The 21,420-nt window shown below is 35.4% G+C and overlaps 1 protein-coding gene across 15 annotated transcripts in view; it reads right to left on the reverse strand.

Moving 5' to 3' along the window:
* The window catches only part of CEP128 (centrosomal protein 128), a 335,869-nt gene that overhangs the window by 233,321 nt on the left and 81,128 nt on the right, over positions 1 to 21,420 (reverse strand). For all 15 annotated transcript variants that reach the window (XM_023752499.1, XM_023752495.1, XM_023752498.1 and 12 more), the window contains 4 exons: positions 15,400 to 15,483; positions 13,762 to 13,836; positions 12,064 to 12,196; positions 4,968 to 5,119 (listed from right to left, as the gene is read on the reverse strand). In XM_023752499.1, the coding sequence (XP_023608267.1) occupies positions 4,968 to 5,119; positions 12,064 to 12,196; positions 13,762 to 13,836; positions 15,400 to 15,483 (444 nt within the window). The remainder of the gene's footprint in view (positions 1 to 4,967; positions 5,120 to 12,063; positions 12,197 to 13,761; positions 13,837 to 15,399; positions 15,484 to 21,420) is intronic.

A 21,420-nucleotide genomic window follows, 5' to 3' on the forward strand; every position in this document is an offset into this window, starting at 1 on the left:
GGAGACAAGTTTTCTCAAGGAAACTTGTCTCCTGGCTTGTGGGGTTCTTTTGCTACTACTTCTCTGCATTTGCCCATATGGCCCACAGCCATAGGGACCCCACCCACAATGGACTAATAGACTGTAACTACCCTGAGGCTGAATTGGACCCTGCTCCAACACTGAAAGGAAACTCTGGACATTGGCTTTGCTTCTACCTTTACTGAAACTCCAGCTACAATTCTTCTATGACTGGACTAAGGAAAATGGGATTTTAGAAACCGAGGGAAGCAATTCCATAGAAATAAAGCTTTCTACCATATCTCATCCTCCCATGGGGGTCTCTGGAAATGATTATTCCAGGGGCACCCCAAGAACCCCACTTCCAACGCAGTGGAAATAGGAAATAGGAAATTGAGAGAGGGTAATTAAGATGACTAAGACCATAGGCCTTTAAGAAGGGTTTCAAAGTAGTATTGAATGGGGCATTATTGCATAGTAAAGTAGACAGCTTTATATAAGAAATGCAAGAATCAAAAGAGTTTAACCGCCCTAACTGGTTTGGCTCAGTGGATAGAGCGCCGGCCTTCAGACTGAAGGGTCCCGGGTTCGATTCCAGTCAAGGACATGTACCTTGGTTGGGGGCACATCCCCAGTAGGGGGTGTGCAGGAGGCAGCTGATCGATGTTTCTCTCTCATCAATGTTTCTAACTCTCTATCCCTCTCCCTTCCTCTCTGTAAAAAATCAATAAAATATATATATTTTTTAAAAAGAGTTTAACCTAAAAACATGGTAAAAGGACCCTCTTTCAGTTCCTACTGTACTAATCATTTTTTAAAAGTTACTATCGAGCCCGGCTAGCTCAGTCGGTAGAGCATGAGACTCTTAAAAAGTTACTATCGCTCTAACCAGTTTGGCTCAGTGGATAGAGCATCGGCCTTCGGACTGAAAGGTCCCAGGTTCGATTCCGGTCAAGGGCATGTACCTTGGTTGCGGGCACATCCCCAGTAGGAGGTGTGCAGAAGGCAGCTGATCGATGTTTCTCTCTCATCGATGTTTCTAACTCTCTATCCCTCTCCCTTCCTCTCTGTAAAAAATCAATAAAATATATATTTTTTTAAAAAGTTACTATCGATTACCATTTGTTCTCCACTACCCTTTCTCTTCTTAAAAGTAAATGTTGGCATTAAGTCCCAAGTTTATGCTAATGTATAATCATGTCAGTTGTCACTCAATTATCACTTTCAACAATTAATCTAAATTATGTACAGCACTTTGTTTTTTTCTTTCTTTGAAGTTCATTGAATTTAAAAGTCAAATTTTTTTCCCAAGAAGAATAAATTGATGGAAGATGGAGGCTGAGATTAAATCAGGGGGAATCATTGATCAAGGATGCTTGAAATTCTTATGAATACAAATAGCCTATCAAGGTTAATGAGGTTCAACTCAAGTTTAGAGGGGAAAAAAATGCACTCAGTATTTTCTATGCACATACAGATTTAAAAGCTTAGGTACAATTTGAAAGGTAAATTATGCAAACTCAAACCATAGCTTTCATTTGGGTTTTTTACAAGCTATTTTCACTGTTTTTCCCCCAGTGTAAAATAACTGCTTAAAATATATATTCTGGATCAACAAAAAGTAATGCAATTAGTGAGAAAGAGCAAAGGTCCTCTTGAATACTGACAACTCTTCCAGAAATTATGTGCTTTTAAGGAATGACTGGACAACAATGTTAGCTTTAAAAAATAACCATAAAAAATGCTCTTTAGTATTTTATTCCAGTCAACAATCACTCATTCAGTGCCCAATATAGGTAAGACACTAAAGGAGAGCACAAAGGGATTCAGAGGCAAGACCTGGTCCTTAACCCACACTCATCAATGATCTGAAAAGAGATGCCTTTAATTCATAAGTGGCTCCCAGAATGCCACAAGTTTGAATTGTAAAATCAATGCATACTGGTAAATGGCCAGGAGCAAAATCTTTGCACAGCAACATATCAAAAGAAAATGTAAACAGAAGATTGAGCATCAGAGTGAAAGCAGAGAAGATTGTTAGAAAGACCAAAAAAAAAAGTCAGTTCAACACATTCCAGAAATGAAGAAAGAATCTGGTGAAGTAAACATGATTTCTGCTTACAAGAACTCTGTAAAAAGAAATGGAGGGTGGGGAAGCCTTACCATAGGCATGAACAAACAGTTCTTTAGACATCATTTTTCTCTGATTCTGTGTTCATCAAGCAATTTTTTGGTTACTAATTCAGCTTTCCAAAACCCAGGTATAGAAAATTGAGAGACTAGTCCTCTGCATAGGAGAATAGTAATTAAATATCAGTATAGGCCTCCAGCAGGGTACATCAATGAACTGGCACTCTTATATATTGCTCTCTTGTGAGTTTTACTGTTAATATGAACCAGACTCCCAGATCACATTAATTCTAGGACACAGAAAACTCAAGTTTCCAGATGTGAGGATGAGGCCTTCATGCACAATGTCCACTAAGGTAAGGAAGGACATCAGAGTTTAATCTGTCTTCATACCAGGGAAGCTTTCTTCTGCAGCCCCACTTCTCCTTTATTTCAACCCATTTTTAAATCTTAAAGAAATATCCCAGATGACTTTAATACAGTGTGAGAAAGATGCCATAAGAACACCAGAGATGTGGGCAAAGGATGGTTCAGGAGGAAGGATTATGGCTTGTAATTGATATAATCCAAGAATGCTTCAGAAAGAATAAGGTTTAGGATTTGCACAAAAGAAGGATATTACAGAAGCAGTGGATAACTGGAACAAAGAAAAAACAGATGGGATTAGGGAAGTTTAAGAAAAAATGAGTTGACAAAACTGTGTTTGAGTTTCTGTAGGAGAGGTGTTAGAAAGTCAAGTAAAGGATAAAGACAATGATCAAACAAACTAAAAGGCATGTAACTATATAAATGTTCTTGAGCCTGACCAATAATCTCATTCTGTGCATCTTATTTATATTTGGCCCTTAAAAAACAACTAAAGAAGATTAATTTACATTTTTTATAGAATGTATAAGACAATACCCCGCATAACCTAAAACTTTCTAAAAATAAAGCAGAAATTACCAGTAAATGCTTTTGAATTAAATTTCAATAAAATTCCCAAATATTGGGAGTTAAATTGATCCATGATTTATCTCTCACAAAGTCTACACTAGATTTCACTAATAGCTTGGGAATAAAGATATTCAATGGGCCTCCACAAGGTATGAAATACAAACAAGTCATAATCATAAGTGTCACTAAATCTGAAACAACTGATGCAATTTAATTATTTCATTTTTGAAAATAAGAAAAAAAATAAAACTGGTTAATAGTTATTTCTTCCAAGATGAACGATGTCTTTTTATTACTACCTTTTTAATGGCAACTGGGGAAAAACTCTTTTATCATCCAAAAGGATTTTGAATTAGACTTGAGACAAATTCAAATAATTTTCTGCATCAATTTTAGAATGTCACCTGCATAGGGAAAAGGAAATCTGCTGGGTTTTTGTTCACTACTATGTCACTAGCATTTAGAATAGTACCTAGCACATAATAGACAGTCATTAAGTATTTGATTTGTGAGTAATGTTCAACCTCTCTTTCCAATTGTTTTTCATATTCAAAGATCTTTTTTCAATTTATTCCATTAGTGGTAAATGAAACATACACATACAATGGAAAGGAAGGAAAGAAGAAAGGGGAGGAAAGGAGGGATGGAAGAAGGAGAGACCAACATGTGGTCATAAACAGCTTAGCAATGAGATTTTCTACCTTTGATCTTCATTAGTATAGTTTTTTAAAAACACTTAATTTTGGCAAAATAATCATATTTTAGCACTTCTGTCAGCAGGATCAAAGGCTACAATAATATCCATGAAACAAACTTTAAAAGCCCTACAATTACAAATGCTCTGAGAATATTTCTGATAAGAAATTATTAAACATGTAGAGGGCTTTGCAAAGAGTATGTCAATATTTCATTATCTTTACAATTTGAATCTTGAACCAAATCTAAAATACATTTTCTATTGACTCAATGACAAGATGAAAGAGAAACTAGACTAGAGTCACATTAAATATTTCCTTTGGATGATATAAAGTTTGATGCTTTTAACAGCAATTTTCTAACTTTTATTATAATTTAGGAACTCTTCAAATGTGGCAACTTATTACAAGTAAAACACAGCTTCACTAATAAAACCACACAGAGGACTGATACAGATCTACTAGTACTTCCAAGTGTGTCATTCATGTTTGACCTAATTTGCATAATGATAATTGAAATTAAGCCATTTTCTTTAAATGAAGTTCTTTCCTTTGATTTTTAATATTTTCTGATAATTACCCCATCTGTGCCAGAAAAAAGGTGAGCAGGAAATGGTAGCTGCCTACTTACACTTCACTCATGGTTACATCATTCACAATTATTATACAATCCTGAATTAATACAGACATCACAACTCTCCCTCATGCAGAACAGCTAGAGATTTGAAAGCCTGTATGGTTTCAAAGATGAAATGTCAGTAATACCTTTCTGCTGTGCCTTCTGCCATTTTCACCCCCAAAATAAATGATACTTCACTGTTCCTTCAGAGAAGAATGGTCCCTTCCATCTGTAGGAAGAGCTCGATTGATACTAGAACAAAAATATTTTCAAGTTTAATAGATTCCTGTCTGTGAGATCCAAATGAAAAAGAAATGAATCCATAGAAATTTCTATATAACTTTACATTATCTATACCCAAACTAGCATTCATAAAATATCACAATCTATAATAATAAAAGCATAATATGCTAATTAGACTGGACGTCCTTCCGGATGAAGCCAGGGCTGCGAGGGAAGCCTGGGTGTCGGCAGCCAGAGGAAGGAAGGCCTACTCTTGCATGAATTTCGTGCATTAGGCCTCTAGGCGTCATATAAAATATGCATTAAGCAATTCTTTGAATATGGCGTAAAACCAGCAAAGTCACCTCCACTTGTGCTGCCAAATGTGCTTTCTCCTGGTCTTTCCGCTCCATGCACCGCTTCGCTTCTTCCAGCTCAGAGGCCATGGCACTGAAGCTCAGCTGGACTCTTAGCTCCGACATCTGCTTCTCCAGATTCTCTTTTTCTCGCTCAACACCTTCAAAGAAAAAACATAAAGCTTGATGGCTGTTCTTTATTCTCAGAAGAATGTACTTTCAAATGGTACAAAGCCTTAATGTTTTAATATTCCAGCTAACATAATCCACTTATTTAACACTGTCACTCAACAGACTTCATGATTTTTCAGTCTATTGTTTCAAGTCTCATGCAGTTTTCTACAATATTATTCCACTTTAATATTAAAACTTAAAACATTATCTGCTTTCCAGTACAATTTATTTCAGGAAAATCCTAAACCTTTCTTTTCCTTTCATTTTCCTTACATCCCCACATTACCTTCAAAGTCTAACAAAAATTCTGAAAGAATTTTCAACTTAGCTACTTCCAACTGAAGTTCACACAACAAAATACTTTTCTTGCAACATAAACACATGATGCTGTTGACTCTCTGATTGTGCATGACCACTCATTTGCTAATTCTGGGGACTACTACCTGAAATTATGTCACTGAACAATAAAAGTGACTTAGTATTTAGCTCAACATGAGACACTTGGTCTATGATGCAGAGCACACTTTAATACCATCATCTTCAGAGGTAAATAACGCAAAGACCCTTTCTCAATGAGCTTGCAGTACAAGAATAGAATCAAGACATAAAGAACCTTGAATCTAAGATGTCAAAAATTGGAACATATACATTTAAAACTTCTGTTTTTCCAATAGTTTCCTTTCCAGAAAAGGAAAGATGGAAATACTACCAAATCAAATTTCTAGATCATTTATAAGACACATTCAAATTTTAGAAATACCAAAATGTTTCAAACAGAAATAGCAAAGTGTTTAAAATGTCCAATGTCCTTTGGATGGAAGGTACAGAGGCATTTTAATAGCATGATAAGAACACTGACAAATACTATATAGATATTCCTGTATAGCATAATGGTTATTATACAGAAATAGTCCAAAGAACAGAGTGATTAACTTTATCTTAGTGAAAAACTCAAGTAGGAAGAATTGAGAACTAAGTTAGATTTAAATAACAGATACTAAATTCCACCAGGCAAAGGAGATGCAGTTGGGGTGATATTTCAGGGAAAGAAAACAGCATAAAGCACTGAGATACAAAATTATATTTAATATTCAGGTAAATGCACATACAGTAGCTTTATGCAGCAGACACATATGAGGGAGGGGAAGAGGGTCAGTAGGGAGTTAAGGCATTGCTAGAGAGCTTAGAATTTATCCTATAGATCAGGAATTAGCAAACATTTTCTGTAAAAGGTCAGATAATAAATATTTTAGCCATGACCTCTGGCACAACTACTCAGCTGTACCTCTGTATTGCAAAAATAACCTACACAGTACATAAATGATTGGGAGCAACTATATTCCAATGAAGTTTATTTACAAAAGTCTGGATTTGGCCCATGGGCCATACTTGACCCACCCCTGCTAGGTTTACAACCTAAAAATATGCATATTTTTTAAGTGTAAATGTATTTATTCATTTTACAACTATATGTATTCATTAATTTTATAAATGCTTTATCTCATTAATATCTATACTAATAAAATCCTAGGTGGCTCTTGCACCCTCGCATCATCACAAGATGGTCGCCCCCATGTTGTCACAAAATGGCCGCCACAAGATGGCCACCCCCACGTTGTCACAAGATGGCCACCCCCACATCGTCATAAAATGGCCACCACAAGATGGCTGCCCCCACATCATCACAAGATGGCTGCCACAAGATGGCTGGCAGGGGAGGGCAGTTGGGGGCGACCAGGCCTGCAGGGGAGCAGTTAGGCATCAATCAGGCTGGCAGGGGAGCAGTTAGGTGGTGATCAGGCTGGCAGGCAGAAGCGGTTAGGGGCAATCAGGCAAGCAGGCAGGCGAGTGGTTAGGAGCCAGCAGTCCCAGATTGTGTGAGGGATGTCCGACTGCTGGTTTAGGCCCGATCCCGCAGTCAGACATCCCCCGAGGGGTCCCAGATTGGAGAGGGTACAGGCTGGGCTGAGGGACACCCCCCCCTCCTGTGCATAAATTTCATGTACCAAGCCTCTAGTATATGTATATGTGTACACATATAACATCTATACCTCCTAATATATATCTATTAATATATGTTTTATAATATATAATAATATGTACATGAACAATAATATTAGTATGAGTATATGTTATATAAAATATGGAGATAATACATATGAATACATATATAAACACATATATGTATATGCATATTTTATGAAGTATATATATTGGTGTGTAGACATATAATATTTTGGTATGTTTCATAATATAGATACATATAAAATAGTAGCATGGCTATATATATATATATATATATATATATATATATATATATATAAATATATAATAGATATATACACATACCTACATATATAATGAAACATTAACCAAATTAAAATACTTAAAACTGAAGGTATAAAACATAAATAATGTCACAAACACTCCTCCCACGTCCAGAGGATTTTTCATACACTTCATTTTAAACAGTGATGGGTTAGTAAAGGATAGCAGTTAAGAGCTCAAGTTTGGAGAGAAAAAGATTTGGGTCTGCTACATCCCACAAATGTGACCTTAGGCAAGATACTCGGTTACTTTGTTCCTCAGTGGTTTGTTTGGTTTTTTTAAATAATTAAAAGGGAAACAAAAACAGTACTTTTCTCGTAGAGTAGTTGTGAGAACTAAAGGAGACAATGTAAAATGAGTAGTATAATGCCTTGTATGTAGTTAGAGCTCAATAAATTATAGTGAGAGGTTTTAATCAAGAGAATAAATTGAATGGTTTGTGTGTTAGAAGGGTACCTGTGGCAGCAGTAAAGAAGACAGATTACAGAGGAACTAGAATAAGACAAGTAAAGAGGGTAATTTAGATGAGATGAAGCATGCCTCCACTGGGGAAGTGGGAATGAAAAAGAGCGTAAGGAACATTTAAGAGATATCAGGATCTATAAATAGACAGGATATCAAGACAAATTAGATGGAGGGAATAAGGAATAATTTTGAATTTTCTTTGTATTTTAGGCTTGGATATCTGGATAAAGGAGGATGCCATCAATTGAGATAGGAAACAAAATGGATTTTGAGGAAAAAATAAATTCAGATTTAAATCTGTTGACTGAGCAACTATGGAAGAACACATAGAGATGTCCAGTGAGCAACCCCATCGGGAGGGCTGAAGGGTAGGAGAGGGAGTAGAGCAGGATGTAGCGATCACTTATAGGTGACAGTAAAGCAGAAGACTAAATAAGAGAAGTAGTAAGTGAGAAAAGCCATAAGTAGGATTCTAGACATCACCAGCATTTAAAGGACAAACTGTGAACAAAGGGGAAAGATTTGAATGGAAGGAATGAAAACAAGGCAGAAAAGAATAGGAGCTCTGAAATCAGTGGAAGAGTTCCAAACAGGAGGAGCAAATAAACAGGGGTCAAGAAAGGTAAATAATGGCAAGAGTCCTTGAATTTGACTGTGGAGAACGTTAGTAAACTAAGCAGTCAATTTTAGAAGAAAGGAGGAAAGCCTTTTGTAGTGGGCGGAGGAACACACAGCAGCCAAACTGTGACAATGAGTGTCATTTCTTATGTACAATTTTTAAAAAATAATACAAATATTTCATAAAGATGAAAACTGTAGAATTGTTAAAAGAAGGTAAAGAAGGTCATTATCACATTAATAATAAAACTTTTAAATTTTTTAAACCCTGGTAAATAGTTCAGAAAAGAGATTCTTCTAGTTCTTAAAGATTTACACCAAAAATAACTAGATATTATAAGGAAATAAAACTTACAACAAATGTACCATAGAGTCTCTTTTTCTAAAAAAAAATGAGAGTCCCTATATGCATCATTATGAAAATCTGGTGAATTATCTAATATTAAAATAAACTCAAAAACAAAGTTTAATATATTTGACATTATATATATATATATAATAAATATATAGAAACATCACATAAAGCTTAGGCAAACTTAATGGCATGAAAATATATTAAGATATATAGCCCTGACTGGTGTAGTTCAGTTGGGTGGAGAGTCATCCAGTACACCAAAATGTCTCGGGTGCAATTCCCAGTCAGGGCACATACCCACATTGCAGGTTCAATCCCTGGTTGGGGCACACACAGGAGGCAACAGATCAATGTTTCTCTTCTCACATCAATGTCTCTCTCTCTTCTCTTTCTCTCTCTCCCTCCTTCCCTCTCTCTCTGTCTAAAATAAAAACATATCCTCAAATGAGGATAAGAAAAAAAATACATACATATATATACTAGTATATTGATAGGTATGCTACAGTTTGCCATCCAGTGAAAATTTTCTGGCAATGTGTAAATTCTAACATAGGCAACATACTGAGTTATGTGTAGGGAATATGAAAAAATATTTACCTTCCCTGACTTTGATAATATACAGCAAATGCTTACGAGAGTTCCTCCAGTAAGTTAGGCATTGGAATAGCAAATCTCATAATTAATGTAATTTCCAAGCCAAACAATCAGGACTAGTGTATTAGAAATCATTATAAAATCTCAATGTCACTATTTCTGTTTAACCTGAACTTTCAAAAAGAAATATATCTAGAATCACTAGACTCCACCACCTAGATCCAGACCTCCACTAACTGAAAGGCTATTCTAACACTCCTCAAACACAAAGTATTCCTAATTCACAAAGGAAAAAAAGTCATATGATTCATGAGTACTTCTGCTATGTGATTAATTTTTGTCACCAATCTCCAGATAACAAAAAAGGTAGATCTTAAATTTAATTGTAAATATAGAAAACTGAGATAAGACAAAGTAAAAAAATAAAACATAAAGGTATTTTAAATTTAAATATAAGAACAAGTACACACACACACACACACACACACACACACACAAACACACACACACACATATTTAGGCAAAGAAGTAGGAAACTGGAAAAATTCCACTACTGGCTTTGCTGGCCCTTTCTAAGAGAAAGCTCCATGACATAAACAGGTTTGACAACTGAAATATGTTTAAAAATCAAACAGAGAAGACATTAAAATTGGATATTAAGTACAGCCAACAAACAAGTAAAAATTGAAATTAAAAACACAATACCATTTATATTAGCATCCAAAAGTTAAATATGTATGTATAAATCTAACAAAATTTATATGAGGAAAACTAAAAAACTCTGATGAAAAAAATCAAAGATGAACAAAATAAATGGAGAGGTATTCCATGTTCATAGATAAGAAGACTCAATACTGTCAAAATGTCAGTTCTTCCCAACCTAATCTACAGACTCAATGCTAATCCCAGCAAGTTATTTTGTGGATATTGATGAACTGATTAGTTATATGGAGACCAAAGGATCCAGAATAGCTGATACAATATGGAAAAAGAAGAGCAAAGCTGGAGGACTGACACTACTCAACTTCAAGAATTACTATAAAGCTACAGTAAATCAAACAGAGCAGCACTGGTGGAAAAAACAGATCAATGGGACAGAATAAAAAGTGAACTGATCTTTGACAATGAAGCAAAAGCAACACAATGACAGTTTGAAAGATTCTAAATATACTCCTAGCATACGATCCAACAATCACATTCTTTGGTATTTACTAAAAGAAGTTGATAAGATGTCCACACAAAATCTGTACTCAGATGTTTAGTTTGCTCATAACTGGTAAAACTTGGAAGCAAACAAGATGGCCTTCTTAGGATGTAAACTGTGAATGTAATCGGTGGTACATCCAGAAAATGTTTAAAAAAGACAGAGAGAGAACTACCAAGTCATTAAAATACATAAAGGAAACTTAAAGGCACATTATTAAGTGAAAGAAGCCAATTTGAAAAATTATATACCATATGATTCCAACTCTATAAGAATTTGGAAAGGCAAAACTATGGAGACAGTAGAAAGATCAGTGGTTGTCATGTGTTTAGGGGGAGAGAGAGAGATGAATATGTGGAACACAGAGGATTTTCAGGGCAATAAAAACTACTCTATCCTATATAATAAAAGCCTAATATGCCAATCGACCGAACAGCAGAACAACTGGTTGCTATGACACGCACTGACCACCAAGGGGCAGATGTTCAACACAGGAGCTGCCCCCAGTCCACAGGCCCAAGGCCAGCCAAAAAGGGTGCGAGTGGAGCCCCCAGTCACCCCGTTGGTCGCTCACAGAGGGAGGCAACTGGCATTGGCAGCAGGAGGCAGGGCTGGTGAGCGGGCGGCGCCAGGCCAGCCAAGGCGAGTGCCATCAGGGGCCCTCTGATCGCCCCACTGGTCACCCCACAGATCGGCCCTGATTGCCGGCCAGGCCTAAGGACCTTACCCATGCACAAATTTTGTGCACCAGGCCTCCAGTGATACTATAAAGGTGGCTAGACGTCATTATATATTTGTCTAATATCAGAATGCACAACACCAAGAGTGAATCCTAATGTAACCTATGGACTTTGGAAGACAATGACACATTGGTGTAGGTGCATCAGTTATAACAAACTTATCCCTCTGGGGGGATGTTAATGGGGGAGGCTACCCATGTGTATGAGTAAAGGGTATATGGGAAATCTCTGTACCTTTTGCTCAATATTGCTATAAACACAAAGCTAAAAAATAAAGTTTATTTTTAAAATAATTGGATACTACATTATTATCTTGTTTGAAAACCTTGTGGTAGATAAAGAAATAGATAAGATACCCTAACTGGGTAGCTCAGTTGGTTAGAGCATCATCCTGATATGCCAAGGGTGTGGTTAGGGCACATATAAGAAGCAACCAGTGAATGCATATATAAGTGGAACAAGTCGATGTTTCTCTCTATTTATCTATCTTTCAAATCAATTAAAAATAATAATAATAAAAAAGATAGGTTGACAAAAGCACAACATACAGAATGCAATTCTGAAAATGGCAAGTATTTTAAGAAAGATTTTTTTAAAACCCTACATATTTACAAATCAGAATTATACCTCTCCTAAACCTCCGGTCATCTCCTTGTTCATCCTGACGGTTTGACAGTTGGTTGGAAATCTGAGATACTTGATGTTGTAAACCCTTTCGATCGCCTTCTGCTTTCATAAGTTGTGTACGGAGTTCTTCCACCTAAATACATATAGTCAAAATTAAGTTTTAAAAGTAAAGAAAAAAGAATAATTGAACTCACAGATTATTTTCCTAGGGAAAAAGTTTACTTCTACTGGGCTGTGGCAAGCACAAGTTGAAGCCAAGTTAATTTCCTTGTCATGCCAAACCATGGAATAGTCTCTTGCTCCATTTCTTTATTCCTCTCGTTCCTTCCACAAAGAATGAATGTCTTTTCCCCTTCTCTGTGTCTACTGTGACAAAGAATTTGACCGCATTTTAATAAAACCTTTATTTGGACCTACTACTATTAACCCAAACCACCACCAATTAAATACTGTATGTTTTCATATTTTTCACTTCGTTTATTTCATGTGAACTTGGTCTATTGATTGGTAAACTGAAGAAAAATGATCACAGTTAGCATATTTTTATATCAAAGTACTGCTCCAAATAAATAAGCAATAAACGCTACTGAATAAACTGTAATCTCCTTGAGATCAAGGTCTATTTTATTCATCACTGTATTTGTAGAGGCTAGCAAACTGCCTAGCACATCCCAGGTAAGTCCCCAATGAGCATTAAACAAGTTAACAGTGGCCAAGAGTCAGCTAAAGTCACAATGACAACCCAAACACAGAAATCTCTTACTTCAAAAGATGACATTATAAAGTACAAGTCAAAGTTCCAAAAAAAAAAACCAGAGTGGAACTAAATACAAATATAAAATTCCAAAAAAAAAAGGCTGAACTCTGCCAACATTAATTCCAATAGACCACTAGCTGCAGAATAAAGCCAAGGAACATTTTTAAAGGTTTTGTAAAACAGGTGAGATAGTGTATTTTCAGCACTAATTGTCAAAATGTAATACCACTTCTGAACATCTATATGATTTCTGACATCTTTGCCTAGCTAGCATATTATGTAATGAGTTACGTAACCCACATTTCAAAACAGAGGAAGGGACAATTGCATTTTATATTAAATACAGGTAGAGAAGCAGTTAGTTGGAAAACATAAGCCCTTATCCAACGTATGTAAGATAGCTATTTCAAACTATTAAACTTTAAATATCAGAAGCACCAAGCTCCCACTATGGGCTAATAGGCTGCAAAATCTTATGCTTTAAAAGTAAGCCTTGGGTTTGGTTAAAAGGGGGCAGATAGCATCTTGAAAATGTGAATACAAGACAATAATGCATACAAAGTAACCTGAACATGCAAAAGTCTGTTTATGCATTTTGCTGCTTCCTTCACTCTCCAATGCCTCCTTGAGGAAAATTAAGCCCCTGGGAAAATTTTATCTTACACATCCAGTCTCACTTTTACATTGGTTATGCTAAGAGAGATAAGACCAAAGTTGGAGCAGCCATCAGCAAAATACACAGTCACAGTGGAAACTTGGGCTGGTGTTTTTCTCAGAATCTTCCTAAGGATTTCATCTTTCACTTATGTATACTGATATACATTCCTTAGGAAACAATTATTCAAGAGCTAGTTTTTTCCTTTCAAATGACATTTAATAAAGAAGGAAATTCAATCCTGATTTCATTTAAAAGCAGCTTATCATAGCTTGCATAGACTTACCTGATACAAAAGTGTTTCTCTGCTGCCTTCTGACTGATTCAGTAACCTTCGAGACAGCTCCAATTCCTGTTCAAGCTAGAGTGTCAACAAAGAATAAAGAAAAATGTCCAATGGGACACGAGTTCACTAAATTATATGGACACTTAAAGGCAAAAAGAAAGGAAGTTTTTCAGAAGATAATATGGAATAATAAATACCTTGCTATAAACACATATTAATGTTTCCATTAAAATATGTTAACTACCTAACAAAAAGTGAGCCAGACCATACTTCAAAAGGGCTGGGTTCTAAACGGTTCCATCCCAGCTATGACCTTGTTTAAATCTCTTTTCCTTAGGCCTCCTTTCTGTTGCCTCTAAAATAAGGATTGTATATTAAACAACTTCTGAAATTCCTTCCAGTTTGAAACCATTAATAATTCAAATTCTACAGCAATTCTGTCTTTAAATTAGTACATGTATCATATGAACTGAATTAAAATAAAAATTTCAGAAACCCAATGACTCAAAGTATATTTTGTCCAACTGACGATTATTATATTTTATATTCTTAATATTTTCAACATCCATAACATTCCTAAAGTTTTTAAATATCTAAGTTTAGCCCTGGCTGGGTGGCTCAGTTGGTTGGAGCATCATCCCACACACCAAAGGTTGCAGGTTCACTTCCCAGTCAGTGCACATACCTAGTTGTGGGTTTGATTCCCTGTCAGAGCACATTGGGTTCAGTCCCCAGTAGGGGCACATACAGGAAGCAACTGATTGATGTTTCTCTCACACGTCAATGCTTCTCTCTTCCTCTCTCCCCCTCCCCCCACCCTCTTTCCTCTCTCTCAAAATCAATAAAAAACATACCCTTGCCTGGCCATTGTGACTCAGCAGTTGAGCATCGACCTCTGAAGCAAAAGGCCACAGTCCAATTCCCAGTCAGGGCATGTGCCCGGGTTGTGGGTTTGATCCCCAGGAGTACAGGAGGCAGCCAATTGATGACTCTCTCTTATAAATGTTTCTGTTATTTTTTTCTTATCAATGTTTCTATCTTTCTATCCCTCTCCCTTCCTCTCTCTCTAAAACAGCGGTTCTCAACCTGTGGGTCGCGACCCCTTTGGGGGTCGAATGACCCTTTCACAGGGGTTGCCTAAGACCATCAGAAAACACATATATAATTACATGTTGTTTTGTGATTAATCACTATGCTTTAATTATGTTCAATTTGTAACAATGAAAATACATCCTGCATATCAGATATTTACATTACGATTCATAACAGTAGCAAAATTACAGTTATGAAGTATCAACGAAAATAATTTTATGGTTGGGGGTCACCACAACATGAGGAACTGTATTAAAGGGTTGCGGCATTAGGAAGGTTGAGAACCACTGCTCTAAAACATCAACAAAAAACGTATTTTTTAATTTAAAAAAGAAAAGAAAAGGAGAGTGGCCAGATAATAAGGTAGCAAACAACCTGTACATGTTTCTAAGAGCAAGTAGCAAAGTGGCAGAACCTTCAATCCAAGTGACTCCACATCAATCCATAAAGGCTTCATTGAGTTCTAACAAAGAATCTCAGGCACTCAACAAATATCGTTGGCCCCAAACAGTACTACACTTTGAAAAATAACTTTCAAAATCTTACTTGGTTCTTCTCAGTTTCAGTTTGTCTTAGCTTGTTTTGCATTACTCCCTCATCATCTGTTTTAGCTTCTTGTTTCTTCAACGCCTAGAATGAAAGAGATGGGGAAATGTGTATCAGACAAAAATACATATAAAACTGAAAAACACTATTAGGACTTACTAAGAAAAGGCAGAAAAGGATGAATATGAGTTGTACAACATATATAACCTGCTCATTCACTGCAATCCTAAGAACATTCCAGTTAGAATCAAATATAAGCAAATTCCTAATCTTCCTAATCAATTTTCACTCAGTTTCACCTTTTCCCCATCTTTGGGTATTTTGTTACACAATCAGAAAGTGCAGACAGCTAACAGTTTTCTTGGAAACAAGCAAAGCTTACTGTCTCCTGAAATAATGGTATTTAAAAGTTGTATTATCTGCTCAACTATTTAGATATAATACTAAAAACTAGCTCACTAATTTTCCAAATTATGAAAAAAATCTCATCAAAGTAGAAACATGCTTGTTGCATCATTATTACACATATGACATTTAATCGCAACATATAACTGGCTTTTCAAACTATACTGCACACGGAGGGGGAAAAGCATTCTTTTCCACATTTTTCTCTCATTAATAAAATGGGGGGGGGAAACTAATACGAATGTCAAAAGTTAACCACAAAAGTGTTTGTTTGGGTTTGTTTCTATGTTAAATTTAAGTAAAAATTTATACTTGGAACAATCTTTCATGACATGTAAAAAGCATTCCATTTGTTCAAAAAATGTTTTGACAATCTTAGCATTTAGACTTAGAAGGTGTCTATGTAGAGGCAATCCAAACTGAGAAAACCCAAACTGTCACCAACAGGCTCTACAGAAAAGCAATTTTTAGGAAAAACAGCAGAACATGTTAAAAACTGTCTTAATATAAGTATAATCAATCATATTCAATTTCATACACTTACATATCTAACAAATGACTTCTATGTGCATTTATAACATGCAATGGACTGTGCTAGGGGCTACTAATATGCATGTATAAAACAACCATGGCTCCCTACCCATGAGATTACAGCTCTGCCATAGCTCCTACTCCCACTAATAAAAAGTAACTGAAGAAAGAAACATCATCAGAGATTCAGAAGCATGGAACAGACTGATGAATCTCAGAGAAAAGGCAGGGGTGGGGGTGGGGAGACAGATTAACCAAAGAACTTATATGCATATATGCATAACCCATGGACACAATAATGTGGTGAAGGCCTGGGGGGTACAGGAGTGGGATGGAAGGGGTCAACAGGGGAAAAAGGGTACATCTGTAATAATTTCAACAATAAAGATAATTTTTTTTAAAAAAAGAGATATCATCAGAATGAAAAACACTTTTGGTTTGAGTATAGTAATATTATAACACTTTTATAGCATTTACCATATCCAGGCATTCTGCTTCTCCTCACATATATTTAAAAAATACATTACATATATTGTAATATAACATTTACTCTTTATGATAATTCCATGCGTTATTACTAAACCCATTTTATGAAGAGGGAAGTTGGAGTACAAGTCGTTGAATAACTTGCCCATTCTAACTAGGTCATTCACCTAGTTAGTGACAGAAACAGGATGTAGACTCAGGCTCTCTGAGGAAATAGTATCAACCTTAGGGTAGATATGAAGACTAAATAATTTTATACTTATAAAGCATTAAAAGGTACAATAAAAGACTATAATAATTACTATAATAACTACTGAATTGTTAACATTGATAAAGTATTATATTTATAATACTTTCAGGTAGCTATCAAGCGATTTTAATATTTGCTTTTGTTCTTTATTGTAGGGTAAAATTTGTAATAATATTTAATTCTATATATACATAATCTATTAAATTTTGACTTGTTGGAAAATTCTCCAGTGAAGAAATTTTTCCATTTTACTAACTGGAATTAATCCATTTCTGTGCCTTTTTTATGATTTCCAAAACTCACATTTTTAAAATCCTATAACACTTTACATAAAAAAAGAAAGTTATATTAACATTTCCCATGTGTTTGCAGACTTCATTTTGATTAAGTGCATTAAGAATATGTTTAACTCACATTTATATGCTTAATTTTACTTACTTAGATAGACATTCAAAATAATCCTTGTTTATCCAGAGGCTTACATTTCCAAAGAGTAATACAAAAGCTTTGGGTCGCTATGGTGTAAGCTTCAGAAGGCCAGAAACCTCGTCAGGATCACATTTTACTTCTAACACAGGACTTGGCACATTTTAGGTGGCAAACATATATGATTGAATGGATGAATAAATATTCCTTTATAATCTCTGAATAGCAATTTCACCTTGCAGTTGGCTCAGCCAATGCTGTTCATCACATACATGTAAGTTTTCCCAATTTCTCCCACCTTTATTAATTGCCATATTTTCTAAAGCACCAAGTTGTTTTTCTTTATGGGAAAACAATTATCATGGTGGAGTAATATTGGAAAATAAATATTTATTTTGGGGTTTAAGTCAAAGAGTTAACCTTTTGTTGTTTCACAAGTCATCATTTTAGTCTTTTCCTTTTTTTTTTTTTTAGAGAGAGTGGAAGGGACAGGGAGAGAGAAACACACTGATTGGTTGCCTTCCGCATGTGCCCCAGGAGGTGTGGGATGGAGCCTGCAACTGAGGTATGTGCCCTTGACTGAAATCGAACCCCAGACTCTTCAGTTCAAGGACCGATGCTCCAACCACTGAGGCAAACTGGCTAGGGCTAGTCTTTGCCTTAGTAAAGAAAGCTCATGAATGAGTTCATTTTAATTTTTTTATTTTTGAAATAATTTAAGTTTACAGAACAGTTGTAAAAATAGCTCCAAGTTACCATATACCCTTCACAGTTGTTCCCTAAAATTAACATATTATATGACCATGGTGTGTTTATCAAAACTAAGACATTAACATTGTTGCCAAACCATTAAGCTACAGCCTTTATTCAACTTTCAAATGTTCTCTTTTGTACCAAAATCCAATTCAGGGTATCATGGAGCAGCTTCCAATCTACAAAAGTTTCTCAGTCTGTCAAAGTGTCTCAGTCTTTTCTTGGTTTTTTTTATCTCAACATTTGTGAAGAGATACTTCAGGTGAATTCAGATCAGGTATTTTATAGAATTTGCCTCAATTTGGGTTTTTCTGATGTCTTCTCATGATTAGACAGGGCTCATAAATTTGGAAGGGGTGTGGAGGATACAACAGAGGTAAGCAGCCTTCTCAGGGCATCACATTGCAGGGTACACAATATCAACATGACTCAGGACTGGGGATGTCAACCTTGTGCGCTCAATTAAGGTGAGGTGGTAACTGCCAAATTTCCTTACCATAAAGTTAGTCTCCTTTCCTGCACTATTTGTTAAAAGAGTCACTAAGCTCAGCCCATACTCAAAGAAAAAAAAATTAAGCTCCACCTCCCAGAGGGAGAGTTTCAAAGAATGTGTGGAAATATGTTAAAATCACCAAAGTAACTAACAAATATTTAACTAGATTATTTTGAGGCTATGCAAGTATCATTAAAGTTTCACCCACCAATTTTAGCTCAAAGCCAGACCAACTATAACACTATGAGTTCTTTTTGGCCTACAAATTTTCCCCCATCAAACCTTACAGTCTAATGTAACCCAGATTCCTAGTAAGTTAACTCACAGGCCAGTACCCACCAGTAAGCAGAATGTGGAAGCTCTTTGTATTCATCTCAAGATCACCTGCTTACACCAAAAGCATTGAGTGATCTAGAATTTACATAAGGCTACATAGATGTACTCACACTCATCAAAGCCCCATCAAACATTGGGTATCCTCTCCTCTTGGGCAACTCTACTAACCAGAATTACCCTTCTTGCCTGTTCCCCTACATCCTGCCCAGCCTCATTAGTTGTTTCTTTGCTGCTTCTGGACCTTCCCCACAAGCTTCTAAATCTCCCTGTCCAAGTTATGCACAGCAATTTGCCTCTATTCCAGTTCTCAATTTTGAATGCTCATAACCATGCCCAACACTCCCACTTGCCCCACCCTGTAAAGAAAGGACTTGGCAGTTACCAGGAAACATCCCCTTAAAGGAAAATATGGGAAATAATTACTCTCATTCTCACACTAACAGATATTTAATCTTCATTTCTTATAATCAGTATAAATATTAATTTTACTTGCTGTTAAAGGAATAAAAATCAATAAGCTGAACTTTAATTAATCAAACTGTGTTTTCTATTTCTAGTACATGAAATTATACCCTATAAAAACATAACTCTTCTGGAAGTCAACTGTTCTCTGAAAAATCCAAATTTCCATATATGAGCTTGTTGAGTAAGAGAACCTCTAATTCCCTTGGATATCTGGGAATCTGCAATAAAACTTCCTTTTCTCCTCAGTTTCCATCTTCAACATCTGACCAGTTATTTATAATAACACTTTTCTAAAATAACATATGTTTCTACTGTAGCTCTACTTGGTATCTAAAATGTTGTTTAATACTCTTCTTTTTTATTTCTCCTTTTACTCTAAGGATATGTAAGTCTTGGAAAATTCAGTCAATGAGAATTTAAATCCTATTGTTTTCCGTAGACGAGAAAAAGTGAGATATTGAGGATCAACCCACAGCAAATTACTGCATTTCCACCATATCAGCTAGAAATGACTTTAAGTCTGAACATTATTTCTGCTGCTTCTACACCAAGAGTCAGTAAACAAGCAAACACACAAGCAAAATTCTAGCCCAGAATATTGACCCTGCTTCTTACATTATCTAATTTAAAATGAAAGATGAAAGAAAATCTAACTCTTAAGACCTAGTAAATATATATTAATGCACTTTAAACTTCTGAAAACCCAGACAATACTCAACGAGCAACATTTTAAAAGTAACTGAATCGAAATTAGAAGCCATTTCTTTAAACCTTAATAATAAACTTCAACACATTTACCACCTTTTTAAAATGTATAAGCCTGCAATGGATTTCTTTTCCATTTGACTTAGATCAAGCAGCTTAGAATTATATTAAAACTGACCCAGTAAAAGCAGTTATAAAAAGAGAAAAAAACATGACATGCCAATGAATTTCTATTACCGTTATTTTGCCCTTTAAAGCTTGTTGGGCTTTTTTTTTTTTTTAATAAAAGCAGTATAGCTATAAAGCTATCTATCATGTGCCCTGCTCTAGAATTCACTGTCTTTTACACATTTAAGATCACAGCAACAACACCGCGCCTTAATAGAGGGTCCCTAGGGGCACATTTAAATCTTTAATAACAATAATTTTTCTTCTTTTCCTTAAGTGTGCCTATTTCCATTAAAAAGACTAACATTGAGTATTGTCCTACTGCAGTTTTTTAGAGGTAGATGATTCTGAATTCTTAGTTACATTTTTTTTAAAATGCTTCCTTTCCTTCTAGAAAGGAGGGGGAAAGAGAAAAGGAAAATGTAAACATCTTATCTGACCATAAAAACTCCCATAACTTTGACATGATGCATGTTTATCAGGAGGTTCTAAAAAAATAACACACTCAAAAATGTAGAACAAATAGAGAAGTAAAGGCCCTTTGTTTACTTTAAATGGACCAGCAAGCTTGGATAAGAATGATGGAGTTGGAATGAAATAAAGGTCACATCTTAAGTTCCACACAGGCCACTGAAATTTAAAAAAAGAAAAAAAAGTGAACATAAGCTTTCCTAATCACTCAGCATGCTCCAGTTGCATGCTTTCGGTCACAAGGGTAAGAACATGTAGATGATTCACTGGTAAACCAACAAGATTATAGAAAAACAAGTCTGTGCTCATATTCAACATTAGGTTAGTAACATTATACTTAAAGGTATAAACTTTCAAGTCAGATATTTTTTCCAGTAACAATAAAAAATGAAGAAGCCATGTCATTAATAATTAGAAAAATAGTTGTTCTATTTACCACCTTTTTAAAATGTATAAGTGTGTGTTTGTGCATATATATATATATATATATATCTATAGATATACATTAAATAATTTTTAACATAGTTTATTG

The sequence above is a fragment of the Myotis lucifugus genome, unplaced genomic scaffold (genome assembly GCF_000147115.1).
Source record: "Myotis lucifugus unplaced genomic scaffold, Myoluc2.0 scaffold_34, whole genome shotgun sequence".
NCBI lineage: Eukaryota > Metazoa > Chordata > Mammalia > Chiroptera > Vespertilionidae > Myotis > Myotis lucifugus.